The sequence below is a fragment of the Clavelina lepadiformis genome, chromosome 2, assembly GCF_947623445.1.
Source record: "Clavelina lepadiformis chromosome 2, kaClaLepa1.1, whole genome shotgun sequence".
NCBI classification, from domain to species: Eukaryota; Metazoa; Chordata; class Ascidiacea; order Aplousobranchia; family Clavelinidae; genus Clavelina; species Clavelina lepadiformis.
The window spans coordinates 25605988-25631852 of NC_135241.1; the positions used below are offsets into that span (position 1 = coordinate 25605988).

The 25865-nt window shown below is 33.5% G+C and overlaps 1 protein-coding gene across 1 annotated transcript; it reads right to left on the minus strand.

Annotated features, from left to right (window-relative positions):
* Positions 1-9470: 9470 nt before the first annotated feature.
* Positions 9471-18786, minus strand: LOC143445002 (uncharacterized). The gene is made up of 15 exons (XM_076943793.1): positions 18782-18786; positions 18622-18718; positions 18083-18233; positions 16834-17226; positions 16331-16510; positions 14341-14703; positions 12231-12416; positions 11705-12055; positions 11273-11461; positions 11038-11180; positions 10695-10824; positions 10397-10513; positions 10127-10206; positions 9719-9947; positions 9471-9544 (listed from the first exon to the last, which is right to left on the minus strand). The coding sequence occupies exons 1-15, from the start codon at positions 18784-18786 to the stop codon at positions 9471-9473; spliced, it is 2688 nt and encodes an 895-aa protein (XP_076799908.1).
* Positions 18787-25865: the final 7079 nt, after the last annotated feature.

The window sequence follows — 25865 nt, forward strand, 5'->3', positions numbered from 1 at the left end:
TTGCCTATATATAAAATTTAGTCTAAAAAATGCATTATGGATACTACTGAAAATGATGTGGTACACTATAGAAAAATGCTGAAGTGAAAACGTCTTGCTTGGAAACAAAACATAATTCTCTTAAATGGTAGGCCTAATCCAGTCTACAAAATTCCTGAATGGCAGCTACTTCCAAAACTTCCATACACCTTGTTGATTATGAGGTAAAATGTGAAATACATTTGCAATAAAAATTTTCAATATACAATAAAGTTGTTCATTATGTGGAAGATTTTGATTGCTGAAATAATTTTCATTTGAACAAATATCAGTGCATGTTTAATTTGGGCTATTGTAAAGTGACAATTACATCACAATGATTGCATTATTTATGTGATGGATGTGCTTGTGTTAATTTGATAATTAGTTGGTGCTCAAATGACCATAAACTTAAGACGTGATGATCAATTGTTATATTATTTTAACATTGAGCTTTAGAGCAGGTCATGCTGACTCATGCTTAGCACTTCCTGGAAACATTCTTGCTATTAATTATTTTGTCAATTGTAATAATTAAACTTGATTAATTGAGGTTTGTGCTTAAAATATGGCGAAGTAAGTTGTCAGGTTGCTCTGGAAAGTAGATCTGACTCCTGACTCCAAAAGGCTGCTGCTACAGTAATACGTCATCCTCACTCATATATTAAATAAGTTATAACCTTCTGAGCTCAACACTTTAATGACATCACAGACGAATCGCAGAAACAGTAGAAAAGAGAACGGCAAACGAACATGCAGTGAGAACAAATTTATCGATTTTACATGGGAAGTAGCTTGAGGGCGCCAACCAGCGACAAACTAAGAAGTACTTAATGGCCGTTACAGAAAGTTCAGCTTTTCCGTTTCACCTTTTTTGCCAAAGCAACAGACGAACTATGTTGAGCTTAGTCAGTTATAAAGCTAGGCTAATAAGTTGTTCTAGCTACAAAGTTGACGTTGGTTTTGCAAAACAAAATGACAATTAAAATTTTTTATTTTTCGTCATTGACTATTTACATACTGAAAGTTTTTTTGAACTGAAACTGAAGATTTAGCTTATTATCAACAATTTTGCCTGAAAGATTAACTGTTCACCAGAACCACTGAACAGAATCAAGTATCACTAGGGCTTGCCAAATACCAGCATTTCAACGGTCACTAAAAATCAAATATTAACTGTATTGACCCAAACTAAATTCTCCAAACACTCAGGTAAACTACAACAGAACCGAACACATCTGTTTTACAACTCTTTATTTTCAGTCGCTATATAGTCTCAACAGTCTCCACATACATAGAAGTGTACGGCTTACTGCAAACCACTTTCATTTTAAATGCCGTTTAAGCATGTTGACCAAATTTGTAGACCTATGTTTTGAATACGTTCTACCTTCTTGTGCAAACAAGACCTCAGTATTCAGGTGTCGAGCCAATATCAGTCATATACAATACATCAAACATCGATGAAAACTACTATTCGATGTTTTCACAACAAAATGTGTTGCAATATTGGAAAACTAAAATATTAATGATTATTTGATTTGATAAAATACTAACTGAAATCCGTTTTACATTCCAACGGTATCTAAGTATTTGCTACAAGCAGTTGAGAACTATTTGAAAATCCTTCATTTATCAACAATCGCCAACAAAGACTGCCAACAAATCTTAATAAAGTCATTCACCAAGCTACCTTCATTTGTTTTCCTTCTTTGAATATTTTGTAACATAACTAGTTGAGCCAGATAGCTACCACGCGTTTCAGCTCTGAGACAACCGCCGCTTATGTTTGATCACTTCCTTGCATAATATCTCTGTTTGTTTCCGCCTACACCACCCACCTACACGAACTAGTTGTGTATGCATATTCAAACCAACTGATCAAACCATCTGATTGGACATGAGTGACGTAGCTGACCATCTTCTACTTCCGCTCACAACCGACCTGTGTAAAGATTCTTACAGCGTGAACAGGCCACCTGAACGGGAAACTATTCCCATGGATGGAGTTCATATTAGTGGGGTTTTTCTCCTTCCATCCAAACACACAGGTCGGTTCCATCTTGACGGTGACACAACGCTTATGTCCTGCCAAACTATCAGCGTAAATTTTGTTTCCATATTAAATATATTTAAATTACGTGTTTTTGTATTAAATTATGTTTTAATAATGTGTTTATAATTTGGGTTTGGTTGCCGTGCTGACGCTAATATCTTTTTTCATTCTCTGATTGGTCCATAATGCACATTTTTGCCCTGGAGGTCTTGTCACATTTTTCCCGTTTTTCCAATTTGTGGAAATTATTGTCGATAACTACTAAAATGTTTGCGACCACCTGCGTCAGCACAAATTTTTCGTTCCCCACATCGACGACGAAAAATAAAATGAATGAATGAATTATATTAGCGTAACACGTTATAAGAACGAAAAAACTAATAGCAGCATAACCGGGTTGGAGAATTCAACCAATTGCTTGGACCAACCAAGCAAGATTTGGCAACTTTTGAGTTACGTATTATTTGATATTTTCTTTCTAGGTAATCTCTGTTATAAGTTTGTTTAACCCTTTGCGGTCCAATTTTTTTTTACCGTTTCGGTCAGTCCAGGTCCAATTTTTTTTTAATGCATTTTTGGGTAGTTTTATATGTGTAGAGTACGGCTGTGAATTTTTTTTGTCGAAATTTTTTTTAAATTTTTTTTTTTAGCGTTTTTAAAAATGCTACTTTTCGCAATTTTTCGCAATTTTTTGCATCATGTATTTTTTGATTCTGAAGCAGTTCTTTTGCTAGAGTGCAGCTTGTATAAAACCGGTCTGTGTATACATGATAACCACTTGCTCTGACTTTTGACAGCAGCTTGCCAACTAAATGCATCACGATTCTCGATGTAAACGGCAGATCTTGACGCGACAAATTTTCTGTAGTAGTTTTTCCAAAATAGGGTTCAAAAGCTGAGATATACCCAGATTCCGAGTCAGACAAGACATACACCCGAAGCCCCCATTTGGTAGGTTTTTTGGGATTATAAGTTTTGAAAGCAATACGCCCTTTGAATCCAACTGTGCTTTCATCAACAGCAATGTTTTGCCGAGGGGTGAAATTCCGAAGGCACTTCTCTTGGATGCAAAAAACTAAATTTTTCATTACACTTCCACGGGTTATAGGTGCAGTGGTTGGTTCCGGTGACTTTACATGTAGCATCCAATATATTTGCAGAAAACGCCTACGAGAAAATACATCAAGAAAAAATGGGCAATATTCAGTCCATTTTCTACTGAAGTAGTCCTTTATTTCAGGTTTTTCTACCAAAGCCATCTTCAGTACAACTCCGAGATAAGCCTTCAATTCAGGCAAAGTTAAATCTTGCCAACCATACCATACAGAATTCTTTACAAATCTTTTTTGCTGTAGTCGTATTGTTGCATATGCATTTGTTGCCACCAAAATTTCCATAAATATTTCATCCGACATAAAATTTTGAAAATATTCCAATTCTGTTTCTGGGATCTTTTCCAAGTTTGGTCCCACATCAGTAGCTGTAAATGGGTGACGAGGAAAATCACTGTCATTATCATGCCATACTCTCCATCCATTAGAGTCTACAACATCATTAGAGGTAGATCCATCACTGTCTGAGTGCTCATCTGGATCAGAGCTCCCATCATCACTCATTTCCATATCTGAATCAGAAAAATCACTCTCTTCATCAACCTCCATGTCTGAATGATTTTCATCTTCAGAATCAAGCATTTCAAGTACATCATTAGCACTAAACCTTCTAGCAGCCAATTTACTATAAACAATCCAATACTATTTACTACAACTCTCGTCTGTAAGGTAGTAATAAAATACAATAACAAGCAAAATTCATTATTGCTGAGTGCAAGAATTGCTCTTGCTACCCCAGTTTTACTAACTGTTTTCCAGTTCCAACTTAACTTCAACTTAACATAAGTCAGGGGAAAACCCTAATAAATACCATCTACTATGTTCCAAAATCGATAAAAAATGTTGTAACATTCTTAGAATGTAGGTAGACCCGTAAAAACCGCTGTACACAAAAGTCATCCTAGGGATGTAGGTGGACAGCATTACATAATTTTGTTTATCATCCCAGGGATGTAGGTGGACCGCAAAGGGTTAAGCTTAGACAAAATTCAATGCTATAATCCACATCAGTGCCCAACACCATTATTTGTAGTGAAAATTGTTTTCAGCCCAAACGATTTTTTTGCAGTAAGATCCACTTCATCTTAATATTTGCCATAAATTTTTATTGCCATTGAAGGCATCACTATGATTGGCGTCTCGCTTTTAGTTTAAAATACGCAACCATTCAATTTGCTAGGAAAAGCTTTAAACTAGTAAGTTACAAAAGTCTAAAACAGTTGCATGATGATGACGTAATAAGTAATTGAGAAAAGGAATATAAAAAAGACAGGTGTGTTATGTTATACCATCGTGGCGTAAAATGTTTACAATCCTCTGAAACATATTTCAAGTCCTTCATTTTGTATTTAACAGGTGTTCTACGTCTAGGAAACTAACTTTGTAAATATATTCATACCTATTACATGTGTTATGGAAGTCAATCTTATTTCTTTGTTCTTGCTTGGTACGTATTTTGTTAATATTTATATAACTTTAGTAAGCTTTCAAGATTGTTATGTAATTCTAATACAAGCACTAGAAGAATATGGCAGTAGAAACTGCTTCATAGGACCATGGCAAATATGTCTAGCCGCTTTTTTCATTGTTATGAATTCTTTAATATAATCGTGAATGTTTGGCTTCATTTAATTATAATAGAAACAAATTTCAGTTCTGTCATGGAACATTCATTTCTGCAACGCTCAAACTTTTTCATCACTTGCACCATCTAGTGCAATGCAAGCAATTGGGTCTGATGTTGAAATCTCTACAACCGTGACCACATCACCTCCTTTCGGAGCAATATGGAGAATTGACGGTGTAAACGATAATTAATGATAAATATCTTTAGTTTGCTATAGCATTTCAAGTTCAATTCAGTTTTGTTTTTAATGTTTGTTTAAGATTGTTGTTGGAACTGCATCTGTTAACTCTGCTGGAACTGCTACTGCTGGAGCTGTTACGACTGGAACAATTTATGAAAGTAGAGTTGATATAAGGTCTGTGTGTATATTGCCTTTGCCCTTTAGCATAGGTCATTGTTTCCCAACCTATTTGAACTCCAGACACACTAATCTACCCAAAGCAATGAAATTATGAAATGACACACATTCAAGCCCTAGCTCTAGCTATTCGAAACTTGTTTACCTGACATCCAGTCATTGTCGGTCTCTTTATTAAGTGTGTCGAGGTGGTTATAATTTCATATAAACCTAAGTAACAAAACAATGCCAGTGCTTTCAAGACTGAATTGCGCAGGATGTGTAGATCAACATCTAGTACAAAAAATATTTTGTGACAGTTTTGTTTAGCGATAGTGGAGGTAAGTGGATGCGAGTTTAAGACGCAATTGTAATTTAAAAACAATGCACCTGGGCATCGAGACACATCATTTGAGAACCTCTTGCGTGGGTCATTTTGTATGGTGGGCAGTCGCATATCTGGAACATTTAAGGGGATGTTCTACCAAATTTTGATAACTTGGGATGCTTCATATTTTAAAATTTTTGCTGCTTCACCCATAAGATCGTGTATTGTTGGGTCTTATGAATGTGTTGTATTCTTTATGGCGTCTTAAGGCATTGCACGTAATCCATATCACAAGTTATTACTTTTTTAAGATTTTGTAAATGTGTCACCTAGAATAGAATTGCTGTTGTATTATGCTGCTCCATGTGCTAACAAATTCGGAAAATAAAAATCAAAAACAACGTTTTTGGAGTTTGTACTAAATGCAAATATCTATATAGTGCCGGATCATATACTTTAACCCAATACACCACTGTTCTTACCATACAAGGATTGCTTGCCAGTGAAGATGGTGTAACTGTTGATGTTGGAACTCCTGGTATTTACGACACTTCACTCAACTTAAATGTACAAGGTAAGATTTCATTTGCAACAATACAGTAAATAGTCTTCACTTAGACACAATACCAATATATGTCACTAATCATTATCTCACTGGGTGCAATCTATTACAATATGTATTGGGAGATGCCCTGCACTATACACATCACATTGCAACATAATTTTCATGCAATGTTTTCAGAAATGTTTGCTCCCAATTCGTAGTAACATTATCTGAAAAAGAATTGCAAATGTAAGAATTTCGACATTAATTGATCTCGAACCTTATCACCAAACCTATTCTTTAGTTGTTTATTTTATCTATGCAGAAAGCAGTTCAATATTGGGTACCAATATTTCTATCATCAATATTATTTTATTTAATAATATTTGGTATTTATCTTAGATATTTCAACATGCAGTCTCCATTATTGCAGAATGCAGTTTAAACATAACAGCTTACCCCAGTCTCACCTTCACATGCGATGATTCTCCATGCGAGTTCAACTCTGCTGGAACACTCTCGTGTGCTGAAGGTTACACAACAAGTGGTGTAAGCACAACCTCAACCACTTGCCAGGCTGATGCAATGTTGACCAATTTAGATGTACTGTCATGTGTAGCAATCAGTGTTAGTGCAAATTAAGTAACTGAATGTAAGTGCCAAGCTGAATATTTATTTGGCTCTAGTGATAATACGGTTTTAAGTGGTGTTGGTGCAATAAATTTATTAGTTTTAGTTTTTGTGTTGCCATAAAGTTATGAATATGATTATTTAGATAAATTTAAAGCGCATGGGTGACGGTTATGAAAATGGTTTTTGTGTGAGTGAAATAGATTTAATGTTTAATTTAATGTTAGTAACTGGTGGAATTGGTTTTTCAAGAATGTGATCTGTATTAATACAAAGTAAAGTATTTAACAACAACCACTTGGTAAGTTCAATGTAACATAGTAAAGTTTCTAGTTGTTGTGTTTATGCAGCTGACAGCAAATATTTTAGTATTTTCAATTATAATCTTTTTCTTTTATTTTCTATTCACCTGCTTGAGATCAAATGCAATACAACAGTTTCACAATTGCCATTTAATTTTACATCAAAATACATCTTTAAGCGATCAGCAAAGTTGTAATGTTCATTCAGTGAAAGAAAATAATCAGTTTGTGTATTACAAAAAGTGATGATTAATGACGACGATAAGACAGAAAATAAATTGCGTGTTTTTCATTATTCTGTTTGTAATTAGCAGCAACTGCTTTAAGCACCAAATATTCTGTGCTTCTGGAACGAGACGGCTAAACAGATTGACCGCTTTAAAACTAGCTTACGTGTGTGGCGTGGAACACCACAAAAATACTCCACAGCCCAAAATTATTTAATTTGTTTGAAAAACTTAGACATTTTCCTTTAATGTAATTTTACTCTTGCGTTAACCTGCATGTTATGTTTCAATCAATTTCATGTTTGGTTTGTGCACATTACACACAACGCGTTACCGAGACGGTCATTTGTGGTTTCGTGAACTACTGAACATTGAAGTATAAATGTAGTTGACGTTCATTCTGTTTGCTATCTGGGAAGGACAATCAACTTTCTATAGGAAGCAACCAGCTTGAATCAAATTATTTTTCAGTTTTAATGTGTCGTTACCGTACACAATGCCATTAAATTCTAGAAGTTTTGTATTGTTTGAAACGAATACAACCTTTCGAACTTTGTTGTTTTAGATTGATACGGAAAAGCGAATTTTCGTGTTCCTGCAGTAAGCAGAAATTTAATGACAAAACCAGTTGTGGGCAACAGACTAGTTAAGTTCATCAATAAACCATAATTAATTTAACTGTGCGTATTTAGAGTTCTACTGTTTAAATTTGTTGTTGTTTTTCAAGCCTCGTTCTGAAAAAGTTTATATTTTTCGACAGCAGAGAAATAACTCATAACTTAGCTATATAAATTATTCAAAATAAGTTGCTCCTTATTCGTTTATTGATTTAAACTGCCTTAATAAGTTAACAAAATAGTGAAATTTAATGTTCAGAATGTTCAAGGTAGCTCATTGCAATTTGGTCGAGAAAAAGTCTGAGAAAGGCAACTTGACCAAATTTTTGCAATGCAATGAAAAGTCAAACAATTAAACTTTTTTATATGTGATTAAAACAAAAAGCAGAAAAGTCAACCACAATAAACTAGTGGTGAACCAAGTGAAACTCCATCAACTTCCATCAACTGAACACAGTGAACCACATGAACTAAAGTTATAATTGAAATGTACGATAATGAACAAACAAAGATTAAAATTTGATTTTAATCATCATGGCAAAGTGCTTTTACAACTGATCATACGCAGCAAACTTGAAAAATATACGATAAATAGATATAAACTGTGTTCATGTCCAAATACGTTACATCAGTTCTAATAATAAGAGATTTGTTTCTTTTTCTAACAACGTTTGCGTCATGAACAACGTTTGCGTCATGTCATAAAGACAGGAATTCTTAAACTATTTTGCCATTGAAGGTTTAGATTTCATTTCCATAAGGGCCTTGGATGGTTTCATAGTGTTGTCCTCCACTTGTGTTTTCATAATTTGATGTCTAAAAAGTTCAGAAATAAATGACACTTGATATTACTGATCATAAGAATATTCAGTCTTATAGTGGAATGTGATATATTTAATATGTACTGTAAAACTATTATACGTTTTATTCTGCAAATAATTGTGCAGAAAACAAATGTTAATTTACAAAGAAGTTTTATTTATTTTAGATTTACTATTAACCAAAAATTGCAAATAAACAAAACATTTAATTATTTCTATCGCTCACTGAAGCTTGCCATTGATCAACATTGACCTTCAAGTAACCATCGTTGCCTGAAATCATTTAAATGCTCGCTTTAAAATTATTTTTGTTGACTTTTTATTTTTCAAACTTAATTTCTTCATTGCTTACAGCAAACGACAGTGCTCAACTCACGCTCTTATTTCTACATAGAAAATTAGCATCGTGTAACATTTATAATTTGTTTCCTTAAGCAAGACATATTTTCAAATTGTTGTAAAATTATCAAACGTATTTTAATATAATATGCTTTACTTACCTTCATCAAGCTTCTCTATGTTTTCATAAGCTTCATTTGTTCCTTGACTCTGTACAAATAATTATCACTGAGGGAAGCTCACATTTAAGTTTGGCGCTTAATTAAGAACAACAAATGTAAAAAATAATTTCAATCCCAATCTTAACCAATAGTTACCTTTGCATTGCTTTGTTTTGCATTGTCAAATTTAACGTACGCCTCATTTGCTAAAGCAGAAAAATTTAAAAAAAGTTCAATTTTATAAATCAATTCAATTTCAATCAATCAGTTCACTGTTTTACGAAATCATACAATGTTTGCAATGAAGTAAAAGTATCTCCGTGATTGCTATTTTCTGAAAATATGATTTTATTATCTTATCATTGTGTTAAAATCATCCGACTCACACATTTCGGGTGTTGTGACATGTGACATCCTGGATGTGCCTTAGAACAATCAAACAGATTTTTAATTTGAACTGAAAAATTTAGAATTGATTTTTGCCACAACTGCGCGCTATACATGTCAGATTGAGTTGAATAAAACATGTCAAGTGTTATTCAATTAAATATAACGCATAAGCACAACCATGATTATTACTTTGAGGTAACGTGTGTTACCTTTTCCATTTGGCGTTGGTTGCCTCCTTGTAACATACAGTGCGAGCACAACTGTAATGCAGATGAGAGCAACAGCGGCAACGGTTCCTCCAACAATTGCTCCTGTGTTGTCTGGAGTTGGAAGTTGATCGATGTTGACAATAGTGACGTCAAACTCTATTGAGTAGTTGTATGGTGGAAGGAGCGAGCTCAATATAAGATTGTAAGTTCCTTCGTCACTGGATGTCACCTGTGAAGTTAGTTTATCTTTAACTAAGTTTCGTACATCGTTTTATCATTTGGTTCATTTCAAATATTTCAACCCGGATGATAAATAGTTTGCTATATATTGCGTAGTATAGTATAGTATTGCGTGGTGTACTGTATATTGTCAAATGCAATGGCCTTACTTTAACGTATTACTCTTACCTGATTTCTTGTATACAAATAGTGTTGTTCATAGCCGTTGCTGAAGACAATATCTTTTCCATCATTAGAGACCGCTTTATCTGCATAATTGAAATGTCATATGTGACTGATGTTTCAAACTTAACAACAACACTTAATAAGCAAATATCACATGAACACCATAAAATATCAACTACACAATAATGTTGTCATGGGTCCTTTAAATTTAACGATAATATTTACAGTTGTTTCCACGAGCAATAAAAATAAAACTAACAGCCAAAAACCAACCATTTAATGACAAAGAAACAAACTTCATTTCTGGGTTTGAAAAAAACCAAATGTCACAAACTTCTGTTTTATCAATTGTCCAACTACAAGAAGTGTTTACAACTTGGTAAGGAGAATCTAAGAAGGAATAATTTTTGAAACTGTCTTTAATGTTTGAGAATAAAAATTTGGAACAATATTTTTAACAAGTTTGCATTTTATTTTTTAACTTTCAAAATATGAAAATTGTTATTTCACAAAAACCAAACACACCAACAACCACAACCACAATACGTTTCGCGTAAAATGTATATCTTACATTGTACGTTAACATACTCTACACTGGATCGTCCGGTGTTATTATAAATCTGCGTATATGGAGTCACCACTTGACATGAAATAGGTTTCATATTGTCTTCCTTTTTTAATTCCATGCGAAATATTTCATCCTACATAATTACATCAAAATGCAGAAGTTACAAAAACTGCGCAAGCATCAATTCGTTGCAGCAATCTGGAATTTACTCTTAAAGTTAAATCTAAATGTCTAATTTGGAAGAGACAAACATATTTTTGTTAGTTAGTCGAACTAAATTTATTAAAATTAGTTAAACTAAAATTTCATGCTATATACAAACAGAGTAAGTTTTCATATAATTTACTTTTGTTATTAAATATCCAATTTTATCAAAATAAAATATCGAAGACGTTGCTTTAGGAATAATGGTATCATCATAATTGCATGCCAGGCTTATAGAGTCTCCTTCAGGAACGATCAAATTTCCAGTTATTAAAGCGTCGGAAGCTAAACAAAAAATAAGTTTTGTAACTAAACAACTCATTTTACAAGTTTTTAGCGAGTGAAAAGGATTTAGCATATCAAGCGGAACTAATAACCTTTCCAACATTGTAAATTTTTTTGTCCCTTCCATTCTGCATTGACTAGACATACTGTATCACCAGATGGTGGTGCAGTTCCATTCGAGTAAAACAAATCTCCTGTCGGGCAACTGAACATTCCACTGGCTTGGTATGTTCGAAATGATGACGTAATCACAATACCATAGGAAAGAGATGTTGGACAGTCTGTAATAAGTTTGGTTAATTTTGACAAATATTTCAATTCATATTGTATCTGCTGAAGTTAATTTTTATAAATATTTAACCCATATTTTATTTAATGCATTCAAACTAAAAGTATTTTTTCCTTTACTATAAAAACTTACAAACAATATTTTAACTATTAAAAGCACTATCACTTTCAGAAACTTTACGCAGCACGCTTTGCAGTTATCGTGTAAAATGCTCACCTTGCACCAGCACAGTTACTGAGCCTGGTATGATCACTGCTATTGCGCATCTCACTTCGATACTTAAAATTCCCAGCAACAAGAGGTTGAGTGATTTTCAATGTTGTTATTATGTGATTTGTTCCATCAATTGTTTGTTCAGTGCAAGTGATGCTGTCATATGTGCCTGGAGCTGGAACGTTACATCCAAATGCTCCTGTGTAAAACAGGGCACCACTACCACTGTCCAACTCTCCTCCATAATACCAAGCGCATGCATCAGAAGTATCAGTTGGTGTTGGAAACTGAGCGTTTACAATGAGATTGTTGAAACCAGTTGCCAGTGGATTGTTTGGAGGGTCAGTAATGATTTTGGTTCCCGGTAATGCACCTAAAGTAAAATAAATTCCAATTATTGTAGTGTTTTATTCAATAGAATAGAATTATTCAATAGAATTCATATGAGTCTAAAGAGTGTAACTGATTATTGCACATCTTCTTATGCAAACTTCCGTATGCTTTGCTGAATATAATGAATACAGTAGAGTGATAAAATCCTGGCAAACCTTTACAATCTAAGTTATCTTGAGCCAACCATTTTGCATTTGCCAAGCAAGTTGTGTCACCAGATGGCAGTGCAGTTCCATTTGAGTAACACAAATCTCCTGTTGGGCAACTGAACATTCCACTGGCTTGGTATGTTTGAGATGATGACGTAACCACAACACCATGGAGAAAAGACGATGGACAATCTGTAAAATGCATGATGTTTTTAACGGTTTAGTGTGTTTAGTGTTTCATGTTTGAAAAGAGAATGTTTCAATACGTAACACTTAAATAATGAGCAGTAAAGCTTTAAATACAAACATTACTTATAAATACAATAGTCTGTATATTACCAAGATAACAAAAACGTAAATATCTCGAAATGCTAAATCGTACCACGTTTCTTGAAAAACTTTGCTAAACAAAAAATTAAAACTGGATCTTTGGATGCGATTTGCTCACTTTGTGCAAAGCACTTTATTAAAACTTACTCGTAGTTAAACTTAAGCATGTTGTGTAGCTTAAGTGCTGTAAAAGTTTTGTAAATCGACTTACCTTATAATAACAATAAATAACTTATTTTGTGCTTTAAAATCTCTAGTGATATAGTATTCCATTTACCAAGTTTATACAATTTAAGTTTAGTTGATAAATATGCATGAAGCATGGAATTAGGTAGAGCTCATTTGAATTGATCCCAGATGATTCAAATTTGAAAGTCAACGCAATTAACTATTACAGTCTGAGAATCTTGAGCCTAATTCGTAAAATTTTCAATCTTATTCTTTGAAATACTGGGCTCGTAGCAAATGAATTGACTTCTCGACGGTTTCACAAGTATATATTAGTTTCATGCACATTACTTTAATTTATAGCAGCATTACTAGATTTTGTTAAAGGTCTTATTTTGCATGAAATTAGAGTAAACGTTCGGCGTTTGTAACCGGTGCAAAGGTTAATTTGGTCTGGAGTCCACTGGAAATGTTTTATAAACGAAACCAATATTTTCGATGGTTAGGCTGAAGAAGTCAATGAACAAGACCTGGTGTTTTTGCATGGGGTGATCCCGAGCACATTTATTTCATGAAATATTTTGTTAAAATAATTTGTAATTCACAAACGAGTAATTTTGGAATTCACTAACGAGTATCTTTAGCTTATAGTTAATGAGCTTCACTGTATTGGTTTTAACAAATTTCTTTTTTGTTTCGCAAAAAAATTGTGAAACTAAGTTTCAAAGACTTAATGAAGCAAGAAATCAAAGAATCGATGCGCATTAAATAAACTTTCATGTTCGTGCCAATTATGATTCAGTTCATTAAAATTATTTTGTTTAAAGTAGGTTTGCCATACGTCAGGATTATTCCTGACATGTCAAGGAATTTAGTGTTCAAATCTGCGTCAGGGAGAAATGCTAAAATGTGCTTAAAAGTCCGGGATTTTTAAAAATTGTATCTTAGTCCAAGTTTTTCTAGGTTTTCACCTTTTTTCAAACTTTTTCTTAGTCGCGAACATTCTCAGCTCGTCAAAACTGTCTGCAACTCGTTTATGACGTAAGTTGTTTACTACCTTTTAAGATAAGATTTAAGATTTTTAAGAAAGAGATAAGATGACCATTGAGAGAATGAAAGAAACTTTAACACTTCAGTACAAAGCATGTCTTGTGGAGAATTTTATGTGTTTTTGAAGTCCAACATGAGCTTGTTGAAAAAAATCAGATCTTCGGAAAAGTTCGATTGGTATGATGGAGAGTATTGTTATATATATATTATTTATTATATTATTATATTATATATATATATTATATATACATACATGTGTATATACATACATACATGTATATTATTAGTAGTATTATTCATAAACTGTCATACGTTCATTACTTGTGTGTAATACAATGCAACATTTCTTTGCTGTTTTTGTATTGTTTCGTGTTTATCCTTCTTTCACAAAAAAGCAATGGCGGCAATGTACTTTGGTAATATTTTAAAGTTGGTCAATGCAACTGAGGTAAATTTGTCAGGGATTGTGCATTGTCAAATATGGTAACCCTAGTTTAAAGGCACAATGTTGGAAGAATGTAGACAGTAAGTCTAATGCTTTTATGTTTAAAACAATCTACAAATTTACCTTGCACAGTTCTATAGACAGGGCCTGGTGTGGTGGCAACTAAGCATCTCACTTCAATATTTATATTCCCAGCAACAAGTGGTTGAGTGATTGTCAATGTTGTTATTATGTGACTTGTTCCATCAATTGTTTGTTCAATGCAAGTGATGCTGCGATTTACATTTGAAGGTGAAGGGTCACATCCAACAAGTGTCGAGTAAATAGTACCACTTCCACTGTCCAGCTCTCCTCCATAGAACCAGGAACATTGATCACCAAAAGCAGTTGGTATTGGAAACTGAGCGGTTACAATGAGATTGTTAAAACCAGTTGCCAATGGATTGTTTGGGGGGTCAGCGCTGATTTTAGCATTAGCTGATGCACCTAAATGGAAACAAAATTCCACACTTTTGTTTTTTATACGTCGTTTTGTGCAATTAAAGCGTTGTGCGTTTGATAGTAACATCAGCCCAAATAAAAATTTCGTACGTCCGATATAATCTGCCTATAGCTAAGCAAGTGAAAAAAGAACATGTTTTTATTTAAGTAAAACTTAAATGTTACTCTATCTTTATCTGTCTTGACCATATGTTTATAGAATATGATACCTCTCTGACTTGAAATCATTTTTGTGGGCTTATGCCAAACAAATTACAAAAGCTACCGAGGTCATTCTTGCACAATTTTAAGAAACTATCGAAACTTAACTTGTGATTTCTTTCTAACTCTCTTTTGTGTTAAGTTTTGATATTTACCTTCATCTAAGCAAGGGTATACAGTTTTTCAAAATATTTTTTTGAATCGCCGCCATTCGACTTGATTGTCAGGCATGTAATCTGCTTCCCTGACATCTTCTTCATGTTAGGATTATTTCGTAATGGCCATAATAACAGAAGAGGTTTTGTTATTTCAGCGATTTACATTTGTTACAAAATTTAAATGACGTTACGTTATTTGCATTTGTTAGTTTTGTTTCTTGGTTAGCTTCAAATAACTAAAGATAATTCTTTTATTTTTATGTCACAGATTGTTATTTTGCTTGATTATGATAAGATTGCAAATGTTGTTTAACCAAAAGAAGTTGCCCAAGTATATGGAAACAACACAAAGCTAGTTTAGGCTACATATTGGTTTAAAACATGTGAAATTTTGCAGCCACTCAAAAACATATAACCTTATAACTTGTGAGCAAAAATACCTACTTTATTATAAAGCAAAAGCAAAAAAAGGGTTTCCGAGGCTGTATGTAAGTAATGTAAATACTATAGATACCAATACATGGATTATTTGAAGCAAACCGTACTTTGATTTTTAAGACTCTTTCTGTCATATTGTCGTACTGAACGTTTTAGTTTGGGAAATATCAAAAGGTTTTACGATAGTTTTCCAAGTAAATACGGTCAATGAGGGAGGAAAAGTAACATATTTGATGTTATTGTTATATGTATTTAGCTAATTTGGTTTAATTTGTTTGGTTTTATTGTACAAAAATTTCTCGATAGAATATGCTATACATATTGATTTTTCTTCATAGCACAAAAATTTCATTAGTTCACAAATCCAAAAACTCAAAACCTTTCTTGATACAAATACTAAAAATATCAGTTCTAGCAACATTACAGACACTATTTTTAAAAAAGCAACCATTTCATAAGAAGTGCTAAAATTTCAACTTTCTATCGTTAATAATTCTTGCATTGCAGCCAGGCTTGGGCAGAATAGAGGTAAAGTTGTTGTGCGCTTGTGATCCAACTGAAGTTAAGCGCATGAACGATTTATTAGATGCCATAAATAAACGTAATACGCAGTTAGGCAACATATAATTAGGAATTCTGAAAATTAAATTCTTCTCGAAAAAGTTTTATATAATTTTCGGTTTTGTGTTAAAACAGAAACTGTGAAAAACCAACAATTGTTTAATTTAATATTATACAATTGTTAACAAACAATTTCCTTTGTATGCTTCATAGGAAAGCATCAAACTTAAAGTTTTCTATACAGTGCTACTTACATTGTAAATTTTTTTGACCATTCCATTCTGCATTTGCCATGCAAATTGTATCACCAGATAGCAGTGCAGTTCCATTCGAGTAAAATAAATCTCCTGTCGGGCAACTGAACATTCCAGTGGCTTGGTATGTTTGAGATGATGACGTAATCATAACACCATAGAGAAGAGATAATGGACAATCTGAAAGGAAAATTTAAATTGTAGTAATAAACCTTCCATAATTCCCAATAAAACAAATGTAGTTGCTCGTACCTCAGTGCCATATAGTAATTTTAGAAAATTCGAACACGTTTTCGGTTTATTGTAATAATATATTACTTAAAACCTGAAAAAATACTTTTAAATGCTGGTCTCACTAAACATATAATTTTTTACACTGGTATGTTTTCAGAGTTATTTAAATTGTTTATTTTTATTTGTTTTTTTCATATTATATGTAAATTTTGCTCCATGAATTTCTTTAGCAGTTATATTAACTGTTCATAAGCTTTGTATATAATTACCTTGCACTGATCTAATAATAGGAGCTGGTGTGTTGGTTGCAACTAAGCATCTCACTTCAATATTTATATCTCCAGCAACAAGCGGTTGAGTGATTGTCAGTGTTGTTATTATGTGACTTGTTCCATCGATTGTTTGTTCAGTGCAAGTGACGCTGAGATTTACATTTGAAGCTGAAGGGTCACATCCACCAAGTGTTGAGTAAATAGTACCATTTCCACTGCCCAGCTCTCCTCCATAGAACCAGGTACATGAATCACCAAAATCAGTTGGTGTTGGAAACTGAGCAGTTACAATGAGATTGTTGAAACCAGTTGCCAATGGATTGTACGGAGGACCAGTGCTGACTGTTGTGGTTGCTGCTGCTCCTAAATCAACTAATGGTAAGCAACTACCTACGAATATTAAACTACCGAGGGTTCCTTTGAAATGAAAGATTCTTACACATTTTCCTGACAAACGGAAGACAAATCTGATAACAACTTTTAACTCAAAAACAAATTAGTAAAAAACTACGAAAATACTTGATTTGTATAATATTTGAAAAATATATTTACCTTTCACAAGCAGTAGAATAATTGCAAAACTTTCAATCTTCAACTTCATTGTGTGTTTTTTAAAACAAATTTAATTGTTTTTAGAAATAAAACTTATTTAACGCGTATCAACAGCATTTTGACAATAAGTTAATACTTTTGTAATTATCTCTCAAAAACCAAAGATGTGTCTACTACTACACACTGCCGTATGATAACAGAAAATATTTCATGCAATCACCAATTAGCTTTTGAATGTTTTTTTATTTTCACGTTTAACGATAAATATATTCCCAACGGCAATTGTAAATAATAACTTGATTGCAAAAACGTTATGTGGCTCGCTAGCTATAAATAAAGTGTTAAACGGTGAATAGTGTTGACCAGTTTAATAACCTTTCCCTCAATTACAGGTAGACTTAAGTACAAATCTTAGAATGCAACCTGTATGACAGAGACGATCAAAATTAACTGCAAAACTTTTATGATTGATAGCTTTATTGACTGCCGTCAGTCGTGTACTCCATCAGTTGTGTTTACCTAAAATGTCTATTGCATACAAATCTGACGTAAGTGTTCATTTTGTTTAGATGGGACATGAAAATTTCTTTTTACGTTTTGTGATGTAACAAGCTAATTAGAACCTGTACGACAAAAACTTGCACACCAAGAAATCTTTTAAACAGTAGTGCATGCTTTATTTTTTGGTTACTACATGAATGCAATCTCAGGGATGTAATCGAGTTACTGGCAAGTCCATGATTACTTGAGTTGTTCCTTAGTTTGTGTTTTTCTGTAACGTCGCGACGGAAAAAGGATACTAAATCTGTAAATTTTCCTTGCAAGAACTGTTTGGTACAAGTTGCCTTGATCAAAATAGTTAAAAATAAATAATGAAAATACTACTAAGTCAACTGTCAATAACATTCAGAACCATAATGATGATAAACGCTTTTCATGTAAACATTGTTTTATTTCGTGTTGATTTAAGTTACTTTATACGTTGGTTTTTGCACTTATGACGTTCCACCATAATCAGCTCTACTTGTTGAAGATATTTCTCTAAATGTTATTTTGAAAAAATGAATGTTTATTCCATTTGTGGAATAATTTATATCATATTACTTTTAATTATATCATGATATCAAAAAAATGTCTGAAACATTGAAATTTCCATCCCGAATTGCATTCGGCAATCTTGATATTATTTAAAACTGCATTGATGAAAAGCTAGAGAGGATTTGATGCTCTTACATATGTGCTGACACATAAATTGCTGTAGTTATCTTTTATGAGAGCGTTTTTCAACCAAAGATCTGCGAACTTTTGTTTGAGTTTTCTAAAACATTTTCTAAAAAAAGCAAAAAACTCATAAAATTTTTATTTTTTGGTGAAGTTAAACAGTACATCACACAACATAGTTTTCGCCGTAAATTTTTAGCTATATGTCGAAGGCTGGACGTTGCTTTGTTTCTGAATTTAGACGGAAATTGTGCAGCTTTAGTTCATTTTAAAATACAGGTTAACGTGGAGTGGTGGTGGTGATGATGGAATACACAATTGCAAAAGTCGGACGAGAAAAGTTTCCTATCGGCTTTAGGTAAGAATTTTATTCTGAAACATTTGAAAAACTTGAAAAAGAGAAGTAAACCATTTCGAATGTAAAAAAAAACAAACTGTAGTTAATCACCACAATGTGAATCGACTCAAACGTTCTCAGCGGTCATCCTACTTACGTTATTTACATTACATTTGGTGTGGTTATTAAATTAAATTGATGAAGATGGATAAATAGGAAAAACGTTAAATAACTGATGAGAAATGATCAATTGAATAGTGATTATAACTTAGTCCTTAAACAATTTTGTGATACTTTACTTACATCATCTTCTACGAAACAACTTACACTTAAATAAGTCACTTTCTTTTGCAGATAAACCATAAGATGATAGATATAATTAATTCATGCGACCGTAAGAGAGTTATTAACTTATTACACTTGCAAAATGCTATCATTATTCGTAAAAGATTACACAATTCCTTCAAATCAATGTTTCATTAAAATCAAAGTTTAAAGGCAAAAGTTTGGTTTGAATATTTGGTTATGATTTTACTTTTAAATCCTTTACTTTTGACTTTTGACTAATGAAATGCTCAGGCAAAGCTCCATTTACGTTTACGCAAAATGTGATAGATACAATATAAAAACAGCATATTATAACGAATTTAAAAGCAGGCAGGTGTCCTTGCTTATTAATACATACACAGGGCGCGCTGCAGCAAACATTAGAACTTGCAAATAATTTGTACAAATTTCTACTTCAGAATAGATTGATAACATTGCTGTAATACTCTACAAAACTATCTGTTCGCGAAGGATATCATCAACGTAAAACTACCCCTTAACAATTTGTGCTTTCACATCCCTATGCAATAGTTATTATATAAATATTTAACTTTACTCGCCATGAGGCTTCAACACTCAACAGTGACTGCGTTCATGAAAAGCAGCAGCTAGCAACTTTTTCTCATTTTAAATTCTGAAGTGATAATGGTTTTGATCGAATGTATGACTTACATTTTTATGTTTTTGTGCAAACACGGCTTCAGCATTCGATTCAGCATTCAGCATTCAATTCAATTCGATAAGCAGACAATAATGACTATGTTCAAATATTGATCAAACCAAAGCCTAAACAAAACACGTTGCCCTGAAATAACCTACTGACTGAACTCTGTTTCCAGTCCTATGGCATGTACTTGGTACATTACTGTTACCAGGCCCAGTGACAAACTACGCGAAAGTTCTTATTTTATCAAAAATCACCGACAGATTTTGTCAACAAATTTAACTCAAGTATTTCTATCAGGTTTGCTCCATCTTTCTGTTCTTAAATTTTTAGAACATGATCAGTAGGGCCGGTTAACTAAACTTAACGGTTAACTCTTGGGTTAGTAAAATTCTGAGTTACTGGTTGTTATTACTAATTGGGTAACTTCTAAGCATTTTAATTCTGAGTTAATCGTCAGCTGGAAATATAGAAATCAAAAATCAGATATGACAGTCAGGAAATGACATGACATGATGAAATTCAAACATTCAGACAAGACAATTATGGACTTTCATGTTCTCCGCAGGGCCACAAAACAGGTCAACATATGGCAGAAGCACAACAAACACATACAATGAAGCGCCTCGTATTCCACGGTATTCTTTGCCGAACATAAAAAAAAGGCATTCTTGCAAGTATTTGTATTTGTTAACTCGTGTGCAAACATTACTTTAGCGTTCTAATAAATCACTCATATCATGTTCATCTTCTATAATAAAGAGCATCGTAACATAAAAATTAAAAAATAACAGATTGTGACAAAATACTGCATTAAAATTAAAAGTAAAATATGGTGTATACGATGCAGGTAATATACAAATTACGTTTCTACACAAACTCCATTCCATCATCCAAAACATCCAAAACGCGGTAACTAGCCAACCGCTACTATCTTCTCTAATTCAAATATAAATCATCAGGTACATCGTTTTTCATTGTGACGTCATAACTACCGGTGTCTTTGTTATAATAGGAAACCAACTTTGCGATACCATTCTGACAATAACTACCTAACCACTACATATTACTAAAAATCCTTTCACCAATTAGTTTACTGACAACTGCTCTTTTGGAGTCAAATTTGGAGTCTTTCATATCTCTGTGCAACAACCAAAATATAAATATTCAATCTCACTCACAATGAGGCTTCAACACTTAGCAGTGACTGCGTACATGAAGCAGCAACTAGTGGCAACTTTTTCTCATTTTAAACCCTAAAGTGATGTTGTTTTCTGATCAAATGTGTAATTTGCACATAGCTTTTGTGTAAACAGGGTTTCAGCATTGTGATAAGCAGCTAACATCAAACATTTATTATAACACAATTGTATCACAGCGCAATAAAACTATAGGACCGGGTACTTGGTATTTCACGATAAAAAAAATTTATGTTTAAATATCGATCAAACCAAAGATCAAACAAAACACGTTGAGCTAAAATAACCTACTGAGTGAACTCTGTTTCCAGTCGTATGGGTTGTACTTGGCACATTACTGTAACCAGGCACAGTGACAAGCTATGAGAAAGTTCTTAATTCATCCAAAATTTACCTAAAGATGTTGTCAACAAATTAACTCAAGTATTTCTACCAGGTTCGCTTCATCTTTCTCTTGGTTAACTTCTAAGCATTTTAGTTCTGAGTTACTCGACCGCTGGAAATAAAGAAATCAGAAATCAGACATGACAGACAGACAGGAAATGACGTGCCATGATCAAAGTCAGACTTGACAATCATGGACTTCGATGTTTTTCTCAGCGTAACACTCTCAGGCCGACATATGGCAGAAGCACAACAAACACATACAATGAAGTGCATCGTATTCCACGGTATTCTTTGCCGAACATCAAAAAAGGCATTCTTGCAAGTATTTGTATTTGTCAACTTGTAAATTATTTGAGCAGAAACCTTTATAATATCAGGACAATGCAGCATCTATGTCACGTAAAACGCAGTTTAAACCAGGAATATCAGCTCCTTTTGCGGTGAATCCCCACACCAGAGACACACTTGAGTGTTGTTTGATGAATTTACAAACAATTCACAAAAAGAATGAACACTCACGGCAATAAAACGAACTGCTACTACTTCAAAACCCTCCTCGCGACTTAACACTCGAAACCGAACTGACGCATGTACTTTGAACATATTAGGAAAAATTTTGTTATTAGCGGGGGAAGCCGGCGGTACCACTGGTGCGGGCAACAAAAGCGACAAGAACAAATTTTAACCGTGTTAAACTCCGTAACTGTAAAACTAAAAGCAAACACAACAGCTACACGCGGCAAAATAAACCAAATATAATATTGCAAAGCTCCAGGACAACTATATAAACACAAAACAATCATTTTATATTGAAAAAACAAACTCTTTTTGAGTAAAAAGAACTAAAAACAAACAAACGAACCAATTGATAAACCATATAAGACAAATGGACAAACGATAACTCAGGAGGAGCCATAAATTCAAACTAGTGCTCAAACACAGACTAAATGTAGTAACAAGAATAAATGTATTGTAGTCACATTTGTTACTAAAATCTTGCAAAACTGCCTATTTACAAAGGAAAGCAATCAAAGTAGGTTCCATGACATATGACCGCGGGAAAATGACCGCGAACAAACTCACCGGGGACAACTGAACGTGACGTAAATTGACCGCGAACAAACTGACCGTGATGTAAATTGACCGCGAACAAACTAACCGGGAACAGACTTACCGGAATGAAAATTGACCGGGAGGTAAATTGACCGTGCAAGTGCTGAATTATTGTGTTTAAGTTGATGGTAGTATATGATATGTAAAGTAAATATTTGTTTGTAACTATTTCCTTTGTTTTTAACAAAATTTTTTTTTATTTCAATACACATTGAAATATTTATTAAAATAAACAGAAATATTTCCGGAAATACGAGAAATACGAGTAACAACATTAAAAGAAGTTCACTGCAAAACACATATGACACTACATAATAAGGGCACTAAAATTTACACAAACTGTTATTTGACAAATCAGTCAACCTTGACTGCAATACACATACTTAATTGGCTGGGATTAAAGCTGATGCGCGACTAGATAGTGAATTAGAATTTTGACCTTTTGACGGCCAATTTATCGACGGTTAATTTCATCGCCGGCCAATTTACGTCACGGTTAATTTGATCGCCGGCTAAATTGTTGCCGGTCAGTTGTCCACTACCAGTTGTCGCCGGTGAATTTGTTCACGGTCACTTCACGTGATCCCATCAAAGTAACTGCAACGACATAAATCTCTTTGTCTTTCATATCTTTGTTTTAAAAATGAAACACACCCCTAATTTTAAACTGCTTTGTATTCTCAACATTTACTGCTTATTTAGATTCCAGCAACTTTCTGTAAATTACTTTCGGTTTGAATGCTGAGGCGATGGATAATGTTTGCTGATCAAACCGATATGACCTAAAGGTAAACCTTCCTGGGCAAACAAAGCTTTAGCATTCGCATGAGCAGCTAATATTGTAAATACGATTGTAACGTAATGTTGCACTAACGAACTTACTTTGTCAGATGTACATATGTGGGCAGTACCGCGGTACTATAGTACCGAATTACTGTTCCGCGGTACTATAGTACCGATAGCGGTACCGAATTACTTTTATCAAGAACGTTCAGTCGGTCCCGGTACTCGGAACTTTTCACGTGATAATTTCAAAATTTTAACAAGGATGTTTTCAAAAACACATGTTAATTAATCCTTAACTAACTTTAACATCAATTAATTAATTTAACAAACAATTAACAAACAAACAATTAATTAATCCTTAACTAACTAACTTTAGCATCTGTTGACTTTTTTTTAAATCTAGAAATTTTAAGTAAAAATGCAAGCGATTAACGTCACATATGTTCTGACCTGGAGTAACCTTTACCGGGGACGTAATAGCGGCAAATATTGCATTTGCAGCAACATATTTTACCCAAAGAGTACCGGTACTGACATAGTACCGAACTACGTTTTTTAAATAGTACCGAATATCGGAACGGTCGGTACATTTTTTGCAAAGTACTGGTACCGTTACTTACGATGGTTTCAAAGTACCGACTGCCCACTTCTGCTGGTTTCTATGGCAACGTTAAATCTACTTCAAACTGTGTGTTACTTTATTGTCTATACCCCACTTGTCCATAAAGTATTTTCACCTGGTTACCTGGTTATTTTCACCTATTGTATTGGTAGCATTATTGTCCACGTAACATTAAAGGGAATGTAACACCGCGTTGCCGATATATAGATGTAACACCTTATGCAACGTTCAGTATTTTTTAAATAATTTTAGTATTTCACGTTTTATAAGCTTTTAGGCTGGGTTTGGTACCCGACCAAGAAGGTTGTTGTTTGCTGTCCTTTGCCGTCAACAAATTTAGTTTAAAACACTAATAATCTAGAATAGCGACCTAACTACGTCTCCTGCGTCATGGCAGGTATACACTTATTATCAGTAGTAAACAACTGCGGAACAATCTTTAATTTTTCAAAAAGCTACTACTGATGCTGCCAACAGATTTAAATCAAGTATTTTTACCAAGTTTTTAACATCTTTCTTATCTTTCTTTTTCAACGAATTGGTAACTTGACTAGTTAAGTCAGTTAGCTGCTTAGCGCTTTAGTTTTGACATAAGTTACTCGATATTTGCATGTGACTACTTCCGTGTATAATGCTGTCGTTTGTCACCTACGCGGTTATACCTACACGTACATTAGTAACTCACATATACGTCATCTAACAGTTGCAGTTTCGCCAGTAGTCCTACGTCATCAGATAGATGCTCATACTCAGAAAAGGAATAGACGTGACATGAGTCAGAGCTGACGTTGGAAAAGCGTCGTAGGGAAAACCGGCTTCAAAAAGTTTTATCAAAGCGATGTCATAAGTATCTTGTTAATAGGTTTTGCTAGAAGTGTAAGGGATAGATCTGTTTTTTGATCAATTGCTTCTCTTTCTTAATTTCGCCATATAATAGAACAAAGATTTTATGTCCTATCTAGGTATTTCACTTTTTCTTAAGATCCTGTATATTCTTGTAAAAAGGTCGGGTCCGTACAAGCACTCATTAAGCATTTTCTTCTAAACAATGTTGATTTATTATAAAAAGAAAAAAATGCTCCTGTAAACGATTGCACTTAGTGTTGTCCGGATCCGGAGATTGATTTTAAATGAAATGTTTGACAAATTTTTAAGTAATTTTAATTTGTTTGCGTTTACAATTAAAAAATTTTTAAAACTTTTAATTATAATTTAATGTTTAATTTTTATATTTAATTTTTTTTTGAAATTTAAAAATTTAATCAAAAAAATTTGTTGAGGTTTTTAATTCTGAACAATGATGTTTTTTCATAAAAATGTTAAATGTCTTAAGTCAAATGAGTTGTAAATATTTCTTTGCAAACTGTTCTAAAAAGTTGTGTTATCCTTTCTTTATCTAATCGCAAATTTCGGAACAGTTTGCAGCTACCTTCGGGAGTTCGGAATTCGGAGTAGAGGAGTTAAAAATTCTCAATTTTGAAAATTGAATTTGAACACCATATGATGTGGCGCCAAGAGCAAAAAATTAAACCCTTTGGCACAACTTAAACTCGACAATGATTCCTTGAGCTTTAGCCCTGATTTCCAAGTTCTTATGGTATAACAACACCAAGTTTTAAAATATATCCGCGTTTTTTGCGAGAAAATTGTGGGTTGAAAAGTTCGTCTCAGGGTATTTTTCAATGAATATTCTAGTAATAGTCAGTGCATGGTTATGTGACCCTTTATGCAGCTGGTTGGTTACAGCGAAAGGATGTGGTCGACTCATACTTCGAAGATTGTGAGAAGCCGGACATTGACTGATCATTCAACTTTCAAACA

Bases quoted from the DNA above. Each gene is read 5' to 3' on its own strand.
- LOC143445002 (XM_076943793.1), bottom strand. The intron at 18,234-18,621 runs GTAAGAGCATCA...ATTTTGATCAAG, and splicing joins ATTTATGTGTCAGCACATAT to GCAACTTGTACCAAACAGTT. The intron at 9,545-9,718 runs GTAACACACGTT...GATTGTTCTAAG, and splicing joins ACCAACGCCAAATGGAAAAG to GCACATCCAGGATGTCACAT.